The sequence below is a fragment of the Mobula hypostoma genome, chromosome 4 (genome assembly GCF_963921235.1).
Source record: "Mobula hypostoma chromosome 4, sMobHyp1.1, whole genome shotgun sequence".
Lineage (NCBI taxonomy): Eukaryota > Metazoa > Chordata > Chondrichthyes > Myliobatiformes > Myliobatidae > Mobula > Mobula hypostoma.
The window spans coordinates 5320601-5338999 of record NC_086100.1 but is presented as its reverse complement, the minus strand read 5'-3'; the positions used below and the strand labels follow the sequence as shown (position 1 = coordinate 5338999).

Here is an 18399-nt window from a genome sequence, read left to right as displayed (position 1 = left end):
CCCGCATTTACCACCTCGTCTGGCAGCTCATTCCGTACTCCCACCACTCTCTGTGTGAAGAAGCCCCGCCTAATGTTCCCTTTAAACTTTTTCCCCCTCACCCTTAACCCATGTCCTCTGGTTTTTTTCTCCCCTTGCCTCAGTGGAAAAAGCCTGCTTGCATTCACTCTATCTATACCCATCATAAGTTTATATACCTCTATCAAATCTTCCCTCATTCTTCTACGCTCCAGGGAATAAAGTCCTAACCTATTCAACCTTTCACTGTAACTGAGTTTCTCAAGTCCTGGCAACATCCTTGTAAACCTTCTCTGCACTCTTTCAATTTTATTTATATCCTTCCTGTAATTTGGAGACCAAAATTGAACACAATACTCCAGATTCGGCCACACCAATGCCTTATACAACCTCATCATAACATTCCAGCTCTTATACTCAATACTTCGATGAATAAAGGCCAATGTACCAAAAGCTCTCTTTACGACCCTACCTACCTGTGACGACACTTTTAGGGAATTTTCTATCTGTATTCCCAGATCCCTCTGTTCCACTGCACTCCTCAGTGCCTTACCATTAACCCTGTATGTTCTACGTTGATTTGTCCTTCCAACGTGCAATAACTCATATTTGTCAGTATTAATCTCCATCTGCCATTTTTCAGCCCATTTTTCCAGCTGGTCGAAGTCCCTCTGCAGGCTCTGAAAACCTTCCTCACTGTCTACTGCACCTCCAATCTTTGTATCATCAGCAAATTTACTGATCCAATTTATCACATTATCATCCAGATCATTGATATAGATGACAAATAACAATGGACCCAGCACTGATCCCTGTGGCAACTCATTAGTCACAGGCCTCCACTCAGAGAAGCAATTCTTTACCACCACTCTCTGGCTTCTTCCATCGAGCCAATGTCTAATCCAATTTACGACCTCTCCATGTATACCTAGCGACTGAATTTTCCTAATTAACCTCCCATGCGGGACCTTGTCAAAGGCCTTACTGAAGTCCATGTAGACAATATCCACTGCCTTCCCTTCATCCACTTTCCTGGTAACCTCCTTGATAAACTCCAACAGATTGGTCAAAGATGACCTACCACGCACAAAGCCATGTTGACTCTCCCTAATAAGCCCCTGTCTATCCAAATGCTTGTAGATTCTCTCTTAGTACTCCCTCCAATAACTTACCTACTACTGACGTTAAACTCACCGGCCTATAATTTCCCGGATTACTTTTCGATCCTTTTTTAAACAACGGAACAACATGAGCCACTCTACAATCCTCCGGCACTTCACCCGTAGTCAGTGACATTTTAAATATTTCTGCCATGGCCCCGCAATTTCAACACTAGTCTCCTTCAAGGTCCGAGGGAACACTCTGTCATGTCCCGGGGATTTATCCACTTTAATTTTCCTCAAGACAGCAAGCATCTCCTCCTTTTCAATCTGTACAGTTTCCATGGTCTCACTACTTGATTCCCTCAATTCCATAGATTTCATGCCAGCTTCCTTAGTAAATACAGACGCAAAAAAACTATTTAACATCTCTCCCATTTCCTTTGGTTCCGCACAAAACCGACCACTCTGATCTTCAAGAGGACCAGTTTTATCCCTTACAATCTTTTTGCTCTTAATATACTTGTAAAAGCTCTTTGGATTATCCTTCACTTTGACCGCTAAGGCAACATCAAGTCTTCTTTTAGCCCTCCTGATTTCTTTCTTAAGTGTTTTCTTGCACTACTTATACTCCTCAAGCACCTGATTTACCCCCCGTATCCTATACATTTCATAAAACTCCCTCTTCTTCTTTATCAGAGTTGCTATATCCCTTGAGAACCAAGGTTCCTTATTCCTATTCAATTTGCCTTTAATTCTGACAGGAACATTCAAACTCTGCACTCTGAAAATTTCCCCTTTGGAATCTTCCCACCTACCAATCACATCTTTGCCAGAGAACAACCTGTCCCAATCCACGCTTTTTAGACGCAAACAACAGGAATTCTGCAGATGCTGGAAATTCAAGCAACACACATCAAAGTTTCAGGCCGAGACCATCAAAGGTCTCGGCCTGAAACGTCGACTGCGCCTCTTCCTATAGATGCTGCTTGGCCTGCTGCGTTCACCAGCAACTTTGATGTGTGCCACGCTTTTTAGATCCTTTTTCATTTCTTCAAATTTGGACTTCTTCCAGTTCAGAACCTCAACCCTAGGACCAGATCTATCCTTGTCCATGATCAAATTGAAACTAATGGTGTTATGATCACTGGAACCAAAGTGCTCCCCTACACAGACTCCTGTCACTTGCCCTAATTAATTTCCTAACAGGAGATCCAATATTGCATCCCCTCTAGTTGGTCCCTCTATATATTGATTTAGAAAGCTTTCCTGAACACATTTTACAAACTCTAAACCATCTAGACCCCTAACAGTATGGGAGACCCAATCAATGTATGGAAAATTAAAATCCCCTACCACCACAACTTTATGTTTCCTGAAGTTGCCTGCTATCTCTCTGCAGATTGGCTCTTCCAAGTCTTGTTGGGTAGTCTGTAATACAATCCCACTAATGTGGCCATACCTTTCCTGTTTCAGATAACAGGGCAAATACGTGTACAATTTCTAACTTAACATCTGGATTAACAATCAGCTATAATGTTGTCAGTACCTTTCACGTGTTTTATTTTCAGGTCATATTATTGAAATCTCAGACTCCAGGTTAATAACTTCCTATTCTTATCCTTCATTTTAGTTAGAAACACTAACGGATTGCGGTCTGTGTAAACCACAAGTGGTTTCTGGGCAGGACAAACATAGACTTCAGAATGTTGTAAAACCAGAATAAGAGATACCAACTCATTTTCAACAGTGGAATATTTTTTTTTTTCCCGACGCACATTAAATTTCTTTGAAAAATAAGCTACTGGGTGTACAATGTCATCCACACCTTTCTGTAACAATACTGCCCCAGCAACTTCGTCACTAGCGTCTGCCGCTATAGTTCGGAATGGGCTTGAGAGTAACGTCTTGATGCTGAAAATGTGATGAAGAATTTTTTTTATAGTGATCGATGAAATAACTTACCTGAGGGAATACATGGGTGGACTGTATACTAACAGAAAAAGAAAAAAAAAAAAAAACAAAAATCAGAGTTGTAAATGGATTTTACCGGCCTTGTATGGGATTCTGTAAAGGGTAACTTGCGGGTTGAGACGGTGGAGAAGGTGACAAATGTAACGTGAATATTCGTGAGAGGACACGAATATAGGAACAAAGATATAATGGTGGGGTTTTATAGAATGATTTAATTCTGCTCATAGGTCCTTTGGTCTTATGGTAACGGTAACTTTGTTCCTCTGTCGGCTATTGCTACCTAACCTGCTGGTGATTAGAAGCTTTCTCTACCCTTGTTTCCTATTTGCAACATGTGAGCTATTAAGATCTCTGGAGATATAAATATTCCGTTGATAATGATCCGACTGCATACGTAAAAGATTGACTATTCGCGGTTGACTTGACATTATTTATTGTGTTGTAGCAGCATCTTCTGCAATACACTCAGGAATTGTCTCTAACTTTACAGAATCCCCTTTGCCGCTTGACGAAAAATTCGGAGAAGAATATGACGATATTGAATAACTGCGCTTGAAGAAATGCGAATTGCAATCATTTAGATTAAACATTTTATGGTCTGTTGCAACCACCGTGCTATTTCCCCGTATGTTCTGTAATTCATTTAATGGAATGCTGTAAATGGAATTCAACCCCCTCTGTGATTTGAAGTGAGATCCTTCCGTGAGTGGAAAACAAAACAAAACTTCTGAACAGTTTGGCAGGTGCCAGTGATGCACAATGTAAAATGGCTTTAAATTGAATTTAGCGCTGTCTGTAAATGTCTCGCTATTTGACACAGCTAAACTTCCAGCACGTTACACTTGCTAATGGTTTATTTAACAAACGATGCAGTTTTTCAATTGTTCTTTCAATGTATGCATCCGTCCTTGAAATATATTTGCTGAAATATGTTTCTCGACTCTTGATTTTTTTTTTTGAATGGCCGACCTTCCTAAACCCAACACAAATACTGGGGCATAGGCTGCCGACAGTCTCTCGCCAGAGTCCTCATGGGCCATGATTTCAAGTAGTTCACAGAATAGACCATCTTCTAGGCGAAGATCCTTCCTCTCCCAGGGATGAGATCGTTGGAGCTTTAGCTCTGAGTTTGTTTACGAAATGGGTTTTCTAACATCATGTCTAACCCTCCTGCTTTGGGAGCCGGGCTTGGGACTCTCCACGTTCTAATGACGAAATTGAAATAAGCTCGACATACCAATAGTATGCATTGATGGGTAACATTGTGAAATATCTTTTCTAATTGCCAGATGATTGGTATGTCATTCTGTCGTTATTTATTTATTCATAGTGTCTCCACTTGTAAGCCTCAGGAGTTTTCTATTCCTTGTGAACTATATGAAAATAACCCAGTTTTGAAGATTGCTCTCACATTTGTGTTTGATAGTCAGATAAAGATCTACTATTATTATTTTTTTTTAAACAGGAACTAGTTTACAGTTGAGGTAAATAAAGATCCAGCCATTTCAAACCGGACTTTATGAATCAAAGCCGGACTTCCTGTTATCTCTATTTTATTTCTTCCCCAAAATTCCAGCATGGGTCAACTGACAGAGTACTTTGCATCAATACACATCATAGTCACGAGGGATGATCTCTCCTACCACATAATTAAATGAACAATACTATAACTCATCCCAGGTGAAATAGAAACTATAATCTCGGTTAATCTTTCGTGCGTTTTAGTTTCATGCCGTTCTAATAAATGAGTAATTTTTACAGACTGCAGCGTCGGTGTTGCCCTCCATGTTCGCGCGGTGAAAGACAAGCCGCATTGCTTTCACTAGCACGTCACGTGGAGCGCTGCGCTTTTGTTCTTGCAGAGCGGGACCTAAGAATAACATCCCAAGCACCATTGATTACAGGCCATGATCGTTAGGGATTTCGGCCTTTTATATGAATGTATCTTTTACTGCTTACGTTATTTGATGTGCTATATGTGATTTGAGCTGGATGTGACTACTTTGGCATTGTGTTTTGCACGCTGGCCACGGCGGAACGCTGTTTTGTTCGGGCGTATTCGAGTCTATGGCTGAATGAAAGTTAACCAAAATCATAGAGTTGGACAAATGGTGGAGGTATCTGCCGTCAAGCACTTTGGTTCGAGAGAAAATAATTCAGTTACCTTTAAAATTGTTACGGAGAAGGATAGAAACGATTCACTATCAATGTCCCGAAGTGAGGTTAATGACACTTTGGACTCTCAGGAGAGACATTGCAGCTCTTAAAAGGTCGTATAGACATATAGCTGCATTTTATTCTGGTCTTCTATGTGACACCACTAGTAACGATAGCGATGTCCGTTATGGAGAAACTTCCCACCCCTTACCATAAAACTATAAAGAAGGTTATGAAACAATTCTCTTGGCCTAGTTTGAGGAGAGATGTTGCAACATTTTGCAGGACTTGTCACACTTGTCAGGTTGCGGGTAAACCTAATCAGGTCACTCCAGTGGCCCCATTGCAGCCCATTCCTGCATTTGGTGAACCCTTTTCAAAAGTTATTTTAGATTGTTTCGGCCCATTGCCGAACACTAAAGGGGGCGGTGGGGGGGGGGGGGGCATCAGTATTTGCGAACTATCCTGTGCACCGCATCAAGATTTTCCAAGGCAATACCTCTCCGAAATATCAAAGCCAAAACTGTGTCAAAGCCAAAACTGTGTCTTTCTGACTCGCCGTCCCGCCAATACAATTCCAAGGAGGACAATTGCAGCCCAGACACCAGCTTCCCACCTTCCTGTGTGGTGGCAACTCACAACTGGGAGATTGAGTCCATAGTAAAAGAGGCCCAACGGGATGACACTGACCCCGGCAATGGACCTGCCGATCGCCTTTTTGTGCCTAATTCCGTCAGGTCTCAGGTTCTCCAGTGGGGGAACACATTTTGTTTCACCTGCCACCCCGGGAGTGATCGGACACTGCCTCCACTGAAAAGACACTTTTGGTGGCCTTCCATGGATGCGGATACCCTTTACTATGCCTCTGCATGTTCCGTCTGTGCCCGCGTAAAAGCCTTCTACCGGCCACATGCTGGATTAATTCGTCCCCTACCTGTCCCTGGTAGTCCTTGCCCGCACCTTTCCCTAGATTTCGTCACTGGTCGACCCCATTCACATTGAAACACCACCGTACTCACCGTGGCAGACCGGTTCTCCAAGACGGTGTACTTTGTAGCCCTCCCTAAAGTCCCTTTTGCTCAGGAGACCGCAGACCTTCTCGTCCGCCAGCTCTTCCGCCTCCACGGAATTCCTGCGGATATCATCTCCCATGGGGGTCCACAATTCGTCTCGCAGGTATTAAATTCCTCCCTCAAGCCCTGGGTGCCTCTGTTAGTCTGTCATCCGGCTTCCATCCACAGACAAACAGACAAACGGAACGGGTCAACCAGGATTTGGAGGCGGCGCTACGTTGCATAATAACCAACAACCCATCCAGCTGGAGTGACCACCTCGCGTCGGTAGAGTACACCCAAAATTCTCTGGTTAGTAGTGCCACCGGAAAGTCTCCTTTCGAATGCTCCTTTGGGTCCCAACTCCCACTTTTCCCCGTTCAAGAAGAGGAGATTGCCGTGCCGTCTGTTCAGGCCCACATTAGTCGGTGCCGCAATGTTTGCGAGGACACACGCACGGCCCTGCTCCGATTAGCTGATCGCAACAGCAGGATTGCCGATCGACATCCGACTCGGCCGCATGGATTTCCACATGGGCAAAAGGCGTGTCTCTCGTCCAGGAACAATCCTCTCAGAAACCATAAGACAAAGGAGCAGAAGTAGGCCATTCGGCCCATCGAGTATGCTCCGCCATTTTATCATGAGCTGATCCATTTCTCCTATTTAGTCCCACTCCCTGCCTTCTCACCATAACCTGTAATGCCCTGGCTACTCAGATACATATCAATCTCTGCCTTAAATACACCCAATGACTTGGCCTCCACTGCTGCCCGTGGCAACAAATTCCATAGATTCACCACCCTCCAACTAAAAAAAAAAAAATCGCATTTCTGTTCTGAAAGGGCGCCCTTCAATCCTTAAGTCATCCCCTCTCCTACTGGACTCCCCCATCATGTGAAACAACTTTGCCACATCCACTCTGTCCATGCCTTTCAACATTCGAAATGTTTCCATGAGGTCCCCCCTCATTCTTCTAAACTCCAAGGAATACAGTCCAAGAGCGGACAAACGTTCCTCATATGTTAACCCTCTCATTCCCGGAATCATTCTAGTGACACTTCTCTGTACCCTTTCCAACGTCAGCACATCCTTTCTTAAATAAGGAGACCAAAACTGCCCACAGTACTCCAAGTGAGGTCTCACCAGCGGCTTATAGAGCCTCAACATCACATCCCTGCTTCTATACTCTAATCCTCTAGAAATGAATGCCAACATTGTATTCGCCTTCTTCACTACTGACTCAACCTGCCTATCTTGTCATATGCCCCCAGCTACTCTGTAACCTCATCCCTGACAATCGACTCTAACAACTTCCCAACCACGGATGTCAAGCTAACAGGTCCATAATTTCCTTTTTGCTTCCTTGCCCCCTTCTTAAATAGCGGAGTGACATTTGCAATCTTCCAGTCCTCCGGAACCATGCCAGAATCTATCGACTTTTGAAAGATCATCGCTAATGCCTCCGCAATTTCCACAGCTACCTTCTTCAGAACACGAGAGTGCATTCCATCTGGTCCAGGAGATTTATCTACCTTTAGCCTATTCAGCTTCCTGAGTACTTTTTCTGTCGTAATTGTGACTGCGCACACTTCTCTTCCCTGCCCTCCTTGAGTGTCCGGTATACTGCTGTCTTCCTCAGTGAAGACTGATTCAAAATACTTGTTCAGTTCCTCTGCCATCTCCTCATCTCCCATTACAATTTCTCCAACATCATTTTCTATCGGTCCTATATCTACTCTCACCTGTCTTTTACTCTTTGTATACTTGAACATGCTTTTAGTATCCTCTTCGATATTATTTGCTAGCTTCCTTTCATAGTTAATCTGTTCTCTCTTAATGACCTTCTTGGTTTCGTTTTGTAATGTTTTAAAAACTTCCCAATCCTCTCTCTTCCCACTAATTTTTGCTTCCTTGTATGCCCTCTCTTTTGCTTTAACTTCGGCTTTGACTTCTCTTGTCAACCACGGTTGCATCCTTTTTCCACACGAAAATTTCTTCTTTTTTGGAATATACCTGTCTTGCACATTCCTCATTTCTCGCATAAACTCCAGCCACTCCCTGCTCTGCTGTCTTTCCCGCCAGTGTCTCTTTCCAGTGAACTTTGGCCAGTTCCTCTCTCATGCCACTGTAATTTCCTTTACTCCACTGAAACACCGACACATCAGATTTCGGCTTCTATTTTTCTAATTTCACAGTGAACTCAATCATGTTATGATCACTGTCTCCTAAGGGTTCTTTCACCTCAATCTCTCCAATCACCTCCGGTTCATTACACAATGGCCAATCCAGTACAGCCGATCTCCTAGTGGGCTCAACAACAGGTTGTTCTAAAAAGCCATCTCGCAGACATTCTACAAATTCTCTCTCTTGAGATCCAGTGCTGACCTGATTTTCCCAATCTACTCGCATGTTAAAATCCCACACAATTATCATAACACTGCCCTTCTGACAAGCCTTTTCTATTTCCAGTTGTAATTTGTAGTCCACATCCCTGGAGCTGTTAGGAGGCCTATAAATAACTGCCATCAGGGTCCTTTTACCCCTGCTATTTCTTAGCTCAACCCATAAAGATTCTGCACCTTCCAATCCTATATCACCTCTTTCTAATGACTTACTATCATTTCTTACCAATAAAGCCACGCCTCTCCCTTTGCCTACCTTCCTATCCTTCCGATACACCGTGTATCCTTGGACTTCAGCTCCCAGAGACATGCATCCTTTAGCAGGGTCTCAGTGATGGCCACAATATCATACCTGACAATCTGTAGTTGTACAACAAGATCATCCACCTTATTCCTTATGCTGCGTACAACACCTTAAGCCCAGTTTTTGATACTTTTTCCTTTGATTTCACTGCAACTTTATTGCACTGCAACTCATCCTAATGGCTACAAATTTGCCCCATCACCTGCCTGCCTTTCCTGACATCTTTACTGCTCACTATCTTAGATTTATTTCTGTTTTCCCCTTCCTCCTAAGAAACTCGCCCCACACTTCCTGGGACATTTTGAAATCGGAATATCATCAACCCCACAGCAGTCCGACTTAAGGTACCTAAATCTATGCACATCCGCCCTACTTTTCACGTTTCCCAATTAAAACCAGTTTCCATTCTCCCTTGTGTCCTCTGACCGACCACCAGCCGGTATACACCGTCCGGCGGCTACTGGATGTACACCGTCGGGCAGGGGCTCCAATACCTGTTCGACTGGGAAGGGTACGGCCCAGACGAGCGTTTCTGGGTTACCCACTACTTCATCCTGGATCCTTCCCTCATCCAGGACTTCCATCGGGACCATCTGCACAAGCCTGGGGGCTCGCCTGTAGGCACCCGTTAGGGAGTGGGGTGTATACTATCATGGACTGTCGGGCAATTCCGAATCCTTGCTATTATATCATTGATTGCGCCTTAATTCCTTTCGGCTGATTCCCAATTATTGCTAGTTCCATTAATTACAGCACACCTGGCTCCCATTAGCGAACGCAGGATAAGAACTTCGGCGTCACAGCCATTCTTCGCCAGTTCGTTGGTCAATTCTAATGTGTGTAAACCTCGTATACTCATTCCTTAGGACTGTCAGTTCTACGTTCCGCACCATTCCCTGGAAAATCTACGTCAACCTTGTCTCCGTGTAAAGACTCTCCTGGATACCTGTTCCATGTTTGCGACTTTGCTTGCGCCTCCCGACCCAGTCTCCGTGCCTGTGTCCTGCTCCTGGGTTCGTCCTCAGCCACGTCCTCGAACCCTATGAAGAAATACAAGGTCAAATGGACTAAAGCCAAGTGGTTCCTGTATTGATTGCCTTAATAAATAAAAGGAAATAAACTCCCTCATCCCAATCATTTTCATTTTCAATACAGTAGGTCTAAATGATTGTTTTGAGGGTAGAATGGAATCTTTCTAAAACCCGGAATGATTCTGGATGGTACGCAGACGACGTAATCTGCTTGGTTCCCAATTCATAAACTATCTGCTGGAATATTCCAGATGTAAAATTACTTGCTTCATCAGACTGAATTTCATAAGGGAAACCAAATAAAGACAAAAAAAAAACCTTGTGAGATCGTTCGTCACAGTTTTGGTTTTCATATTTCGCAGAAGTATTGCCTTGGAAAATCTTGATGTGGTGCATATGATAGTTCGCAAATACTGATGCCCCCCCACCCGCCCACTTTAGTCTTCGACAATGGGCAAAACAATCCACAATAACTTTTGAAAAGGGTTCATAAATGCAGGAATAGGCTGCAATGGGGCCACTGGGGTGACCTGAGTAGGTTTACCCGCAACCTGACAAGTAAGACAAGTCCTGCAAAATGTTGCAACATCTTTCCTCAAACTAGGCCAGAAGAATTGTTATATAACGTTCTTTATAGTTTTATTCACACCTTGATGACCACCCAAGGGCATACTATAGGCCAAAGTTAGACAATCATTCATATAAACTTTAAGAATTAAAACCTAGTGAACAATTGCCCATTCCTCACTTGCAGGAACATCACGTGGTCTCCTCTCCTTATTAACACTCCATCTTTAATATAATACCCAAATGGCTATTTCGTAATCTGAGTATCTGAGAGAGCTTGTTGTTTTCAAGCTTCAATCTCAGGGTCTGTGCTCTGATCTGCTTTAAACTCCTTTCTAGACAGAGATACATCTTTCTCATCAGGTTTTATAACTGGATTCTAGTGAAACAGTGAAGGCAGAAAAGTCATCAAAACCTGAATCCCGATTTGGGCTATAATGGACAACAGAGCCATGCTGCACATAACTATATGTATTTGCTGACTTCTTCGTCATACTTCGAGTTACTGTGCAGGACGGATAAATGTTAGAATCCATTTTTGAATCATCAGTCATTGGCTTAGTTGTCAGCTGCACAGCAAGAACAACGTTACCACCTGCTAGGTCATTTCCTAACAACAGAGAAAAAACTTCCAGCTGTAAACTGGGCCGTAGTCCTATCTTAACCGGTCCTGAAACTAACTCTGAACTCAAAATTACTTCGTGAAGAGGTACAGAAACAATGCCATCCCCAATGCCGTGAATAAGATTTACGTCACTTCTGGCAATCTCATCACTAAACTCTAAAACGCTGTCTAACAGGAGTGACTAAGAAGCCCCAGTAACCCGAGGAATTTTCTCTGGTACTGGGGTTACCCCTTCCTACACTGACACATGATCGAATTCTTCCCTAATCTGGTCCGACATCTTAGTCTTTGACAGAGCTTCATCAGCATGTTCAGACCACTGTGGGTTTATGGCCATTTCAACACGCTGAACACATGCATCTGGAACTGTCTCACTATCCTTTTTCTTCTCCAGAAGGAAACAGTTAACCATAATAAGACCAGCTTTCCTACAATAGTAACAAGTAAGACCAAAATATTTCTCCTTCACTTGCTTCCCTTCATCCTTACCTTTGTCACTAGACCTAGATTTAATTTCTGCTTTACCCTGACAGTCCATGCTACTCTTTTGGAAGGACTTACCTGGGGTAAACCTGGCAGCATCCTTATCATCTAACTCTGCCTCTATATCATTAAGGACGCACTTTTTTAAATTCTTCAGTTAAAACCAACTCTTTCAAGTTGTTAAAATTACCATCCACATTTTTGGATGTACACCATCGCTCAAAGCATACAGACTTTTCTTAAGCAAATTCCACATAAGTCTGGTTTACAGATTTCTTCAAGTTTCTAAACCTTTGCCTGGAGGAATCTGGAACCAACTGATTGGTTTTAAGCACAGCCTGCTTCACGGCCTCATGATTAGCTGCATCTTCAATTGATAGGACGGAGCAAGCCTGTTGAGCTTTTCATAGAACATAGAACTTAGAACATAGTACAGCACATTACAGGCTCTTCGGCCCAGAATGTTGTGCCGACCCTCAAGCCCTGCCTCCCATATAACCCCCCACCTTAAATTGCTCCATATACCTGTCTAGTAGTCTCTTAAACTTTACTCGTGTATCTGCCTCCACCACTGACTCAGGCAGTGCATTCCACGCACCAACCACTCTCTGAGTAAAAAGCCTTCCTCTAATATCCCCCTTGAATATCCCACCACTTACCTTAAGACCATGTCCTCTTGTATTGAGCAGTGGTGCTCTGGGGAAGAGGCGCTGGCTATCCACACTATCTATTCTTCTTAATAGCTTGCACACCTCTATTATGTCTCTTCTCATCGTCCTTTTCTTCAAAGAATAAAGCCCTAGCTCCCTTAATCTCTCATCATAATGCATACACTCTAGACGAGGCAGCATCCTGATAAATCCCCTCTGTACCATTTCCAATGCTTCCACATCCTTCCTATACTGGGGCGACGAGAACGGTACACAGTACTCCAAGTGTGGCCTAACCAGTGTTTTATAGAGCTGCATCATTACCTCGCGACTTTTAAACTCTATCTCTGGACTTATGAACGCTAACACCCCATAAGCTTTATTAACTATCCTATCTACCCTGTCCTTTAATTACACTTTGTGAAGGAAGTGGCTAACCCCTTTTTTGCCAATGTAGACTCTGAGCAACTTTCTGAAATTGCTGGAAGTATTTATCCACCACAGCCTCGTCAAATGGAGGGACCAATCTAACCTCTTGACTGGCAGCAAACAGTATAACCGATTCCCTAGAACCAGAAGTTTGTCTCTGGAGCCTTAACCCCTATATTTCAAATGGTAATTCAGAGTGGATTAAACAAAGACAGCGTGTCACGTCGCATTCCACAGGTTCCACGCATGTAAAACAAAATAATAGTCGCCCAAGATCTTGTCCGTCGAGTCGTTCGAAATCCACATACGAATTATCACCAAAAGCAACCGGTCACAGGAATATCGATTTGAAGTGGTTACCAAACAACATACCCAGGCAAGTGTAACACACAAGTGGTCCAACAGGATACCCCAAAATCCACTCCTATGGATTATACGAAGTGACAGTCACACTTTCGGTATGCCTGGTATCGTGGATTAACCCAATCTCTAGGGTAATGGGTAAGCTTGAGACTTCCCCCATTTTAGGGCAAACTTGCTCCGGCAGTTCGTAGTTGCAAGTCTTGCGAAGTGTGCGAGAGTAACTGTACCCTCTGTCTCTCTCTCTCTCGCTCTGTCTCTCTCTCTCTGTCTCTCTCTGTCTGTCTGTCTGTCTCTCTCTCTCTCTCTCTCTCTCTCTCTCTCTCTCTCTCCCTGTCTCTATCTCTCTCTCTCTCTCTCTCTCTCTATTTAAGTCCACAGTCAGCAGTGTCAGCCTACGACTGACGTCACAGTCCCGCCTCACTCAGGCGCTCTTACAGAAACATTCTCAGTAAACGACCGCAGGTTCGTTACACATTACTGTTAGATTACTGCTCCAACCCATAACAAAATCAGTGAGTAACTTGAATCCAACGCGAACGCTGGCGCCATACATCCCAGAACAGAGTTAGATTGAGTAAAGGCTCACCGACTTTATGGATAAAAATACAACAGCATGTGCTGCAAACTGTTTTCTGCGATACTTCCTGAGAAGCAAGGAGATATGCAGATAACCGACTGCTGTTGAGACCGGCTGCTCTGTAAGTTGAGATGACTGAGCAAGATAACTACTCATGAACAGTGTGTGTAAAGCAATGCAGACATAAGGACGAATAAAATGGAAGTCTATCAGGAAGGTTTCCACGAAACTCAAGAACCACAACACAGAGTGCACGAAGAGCGATTACCTCTGAACCATCAGTCTCGATACGGGCGCAGAATTTCACTCATCTTCATAACCCCAACATTGATCACACTATCAATTGATTGAACTGATGAGCTCGATATTTACTGTGCATTATTATTATACATATTTTTTTTCTCACCCCAAATATGTTAACCCTGAGGTAGAGATATAGCCAGGCACACACATCTCTCAATTGTTAGGAACATAGGACATAGAACATAGAACGCCTACAGCAGAATAAGGTCTCCCGGCCCACAAAACTGTGCAAAACATGCCCTTACGCTAGAAATTAACTAGCGTTACCCATAATTCTCTATTTTTTTAAGTCTATGTACCTATCCTGGAGTCTCTTAAAATACCCTATCGTATTTGCCTCCACCACCGTTGCCGGTAGCCCATTCCACCACAACACACTCTGTGCAAATAAAAAAAAATACCCCTGACATCTCATCTGCACCTACTTCCAAGCCTTCGGGTTTTCCTTAATCCTGTCCGTCATCAAGGTCTTCTTATGGCCCCTTCTCGCTCTCATAATTTCATTCTTAAGCTCCTTCCTGTTGGCCTTATAATCTTTAAGATGTCTGTCATCACCTCGTTCTTTTATCTTTTTACAAGGTTTTCTTTTCTTCTTGACTGGATTTACAACAGCCTTTGTACACCACATTCCTATACCCTTCCATCCTTTCCCTGTCTCATTGGAATGTAACCATGCACAACTCCACGTAAATATCCTCTGAACATCTACCACATTTTGGCCGCATATTTCCTTGAGAACATCTGTTCACAATTTATGATTCGGCCTTCCCACGTGATAGCCTTACAGTTCCCTTTACTGCCATTAAATGTCTTTCTAACTTGTCTGTTCCTATCCCTCTCCAGTGATATGGTAAAACAATAAAATGTCTGCACTATCTCCAAAATGCTCTCCCACTGAGATATCTGACACCTGTCCGGGTTCATTTCCCAATACCAGATCAAGTGCAACCGCTCCTCTGGTAGGTTTATCTACATATTGCATGATGAAACCCTCTTGAACAGACTTAAAACACTCCACCCCACCTAACCTCGTTGCTCTGCGGAGATGCCATTAAACATTTAGGAAATTCAGACCTCCCACCACAACGGCCCTCTTGTTATTGAACCATTCCAGAATCTGTCTCCCTATCTGCTCCTCTATGTCTCTGTTCCAATTGGGGTCAATAAAAGCACCAGTAGAGTTATTGACCTCTTCCTGTTCCTAACTTCCACCCATAGAGACTCCGTGGACAATTCCTCAATGACTTCCTCCATTTCTGTAGCCGGAACCCTATCTCAGATCAGCATTGCCACGGCTCCGCCTCTTTTTCCTCCCTCCCTGTCCTATCTGAACCATCTATATGCTAGAAGGAAGACGTCCTTCGGAATATCCGAGTAGTGTTTATATTTGCGGTTTTCTGGATATTTACATAAATATTACTGTGCTGGCCAAATTGCTTACTATTTAGCACTGCCTTTGAGATTATAGCCTGACATGAGATTTCATCGCATCTTGAGGAGACTAGTGCAAAAATTTCAGTGGCCCTGGCAGAAATATTTCAGATGTATTTAGCCAATGGTATGGTGCCATAGGATTGGAGGGTGGTTCATGTTGTTCCGTTGTTTATAAAACGCAGCAAAAGTAATTACAGGCCGGTGCGCCTGACATCAGTAGTAGGTAAATTAATGGAAGGTGTTCTGAGAGATCGGATATACAAGTACTTGCACAGCCAAGGGCTGGTTATCCATTTGGATGTCTTCCATAGAGGGTCATAGACTTCCATTGTTTAACATTCTCTTCTATAGTGATTAGCTATTTGTTTTTTTCAATTGTGTTTTGCTTTCATTTATGTTTAGTGGTGTGTATTTCAATACAATTATATATTTGGACGGAGTGCCGAATCCTGAAAATGTATCCTTTGAAGTGTGAACTGATTATTTTGTATTTTTATGTATGTTATTCATTTTCTTCCTTCTGTTTTGTGTAGTGTTAATCTAAGCGTGTTACAATGTACAGAGTGTTTTCTACAGAAATGTCATTTCAGTTCTTACTTTGCTTTGTAAGCTTTCGTGGTCGGTTTCAGACCGATCAAGAGAATACGTCAATATGTGGATAACCAACATGCTTATTCACTTTGTTATTTTCATTTACTATTGACCCCTCTTTGCAGATCGTTACAAACCTAGAAGCAACTTCGGTCAAAAGTTTTTTTCCTTCATCACACAATGATCGATTTTGTTTGTTGATATCTTAGATGCTTATATGTTTCATTTTCATCCAGCGGTGCATTGCATATTGCTGCCCTGTTCAAAACTCCTTTAACTCTAATGCACTTTTCATTATGTTTAATGTTCTACCATTATCTGGGCAATTATACATTGTTGATGTATTTAGATTATAGTTCGAATATTTGAATTAATTGCTTTCGCACGGTTCGCCGTGTTGATTGTTTTCTTTGTGCGATTTTTATTGACTCCATGGTATTGTACAACATCTCCGATGAATGTCTGCAGGAAAATCAACCTCTTAGTTGGATATGATGCCAGATATACACTTTGATTAGTAATTTACTCAGACCTTTGAACTTCGAACTGTGATTATAGTTGGAATCTGAAAAGAAGATCAGTATCTTGTTGAAAGCGTGTGCTCACAGTATAATAAGCCCTTGAATTGTCAATGACTGAAGACCACGGAGCAGTGCTAAAATATTGGATTTTGTGAATGGTTCATTAATGGTTACGATATTTTGAAGGGCCTTTTTTCGTGCTATGCGATTTTACGTCCAAAGACAGAACATATATGTATATATATTTTTTAAATTAAATTACCTTGAAGCATTAGGGCGTTTTACGTCTCTAGATGCTCACTGCTGCAATTTAAAATTCTGGAAAAAAAAAAGGTAGGGACACTTATTAACAAAACTTGCAAATATCTAGTTGCAGGTGCCTGAGTTCTGCAATCATGGAGACGTTTGCTTCCCAAAACACAGCGAGGACGTTCCAGCCAGGACGCTGAATTCCAGACAGTTCCAGGCATTTGTTGTACAGAACTGGAGGTCTGGAGTTAACTAAGCAACTTTTCAAATATGATGACCATAATACCATCAGGAATGCTTAGCTTTGAAATGGATAAAATTGAGGGCATCGTCATCAGTTGAAATTAAGCTGATGAAAGAAGTTTTGCATATAAACGTGAACGATTAGGAACATTTTGAGAACCGGGACATTGAGAACGGTCGCAGCCACACCCCATCAAAGATTCCTGTTGCAAGTTCTGCTGCCTGAAATGGCAACAATGTTTGCTATTGGTGTGTCGATTCTGGTAATCTGTAGAAACGCTTCCACCTCTCATTTCCGCCTATTTAAGAGTGTTCTTCAAACGACTTAATAGAGACATTCTCTGTTGAATCAAGTAGCAAACGGAACCGCCCGTCTTCCAAAGACCTATTGGTGAAGTTCTTCTTCATCTATGTGCAAGAAAGTGAAATGAAGATTCTGTGGATACTCGTATTAATCCTGCACATTCCAAGGTGTAAGTAACTTTATTTTCTGCTTTCCACCAACTGTTCAAAATTAAATATGTTAAAATATCTGAACCGTTTCAGAAGTTTGACTACCGCTGAATTGCTTCTACTCTTCCCGACAGAAAGGTTGTCATTATACTGGTTAGAATGCAGAAATATTCAGCAGTGCGGAGCATAACGATAAAGAATATTGCCTCAGTTTAATTTTCTTTGGAGTGGATTGTAACAACAGAGACACAATGGATCGATGTGGTACCATTTGACTTTGTCTGCAGGAATCAGTCACATAATTCATCAGCATTGTTCAGTGACTTTAAAATCTTATTTTTGTCTCTCACTTTCGGGTTAATGAGTCGTTGTTCATTGTTCAAACAAAAAAATCAGGAGTCTATGTATATAAAAGTTATTGCACTTTTCTTGTTCTGTGCGGTGATCCGGGATTTTTCCCCATGTACCTTTCTGCTGACGAGGATTAAAACTTATATTTGGCGGAACAGCTACAAAGGACAGACCGTTTGCAAACTTTGGTCGAAATCAGCAGCTATTGCTGGCTTTGATACCTCACGGGGCATTTTATATTCATGTTGATGTTCTATCGTGGAAGTTAGTTTACAATCTTCGTCCGCAGTGAATTGTATAAATCTGCATTCCAGTCTCTTGAACGTAATGTTAATCAAAGTAAAGAATCATTTCATTGCAATTCACGAATTTAACAGTTTGCCCTTCCAACCAGATTGGATAAGGATTTAGTAGAGAATGTTGGAATCACAAATCCGAGGAATTATTCTGTAATAACGAGATATCGAGATATCTTTTCAGATTCTCGGCGGGCATTTCAAACGCCATTTTGAGATCTAATTC

General features: G+C 42.5%; 1 protein-coding gene across 1 annotated transcript in view; it reads left to right on the top strand.

The window, feature by feature from the left end:
- Positions 1-18399, top strand: part of LOC134345051 (deleted in malignant brain tumors 1 protein-like) — an 82430-nt gene that overhangs the window by 3492 nt on the left and 60539 nt on the right. Inside the window, exon 4 of the mRNA XM_063045184.1 lies at positions 17406-17546. Within this exon, the coding sequence (XP_062901254.1) occupies positions 17406-17546 (141 nt within the window). The remainder of the gene's footprint in view (positions 1-17405; positions 17547-18399) is intronic.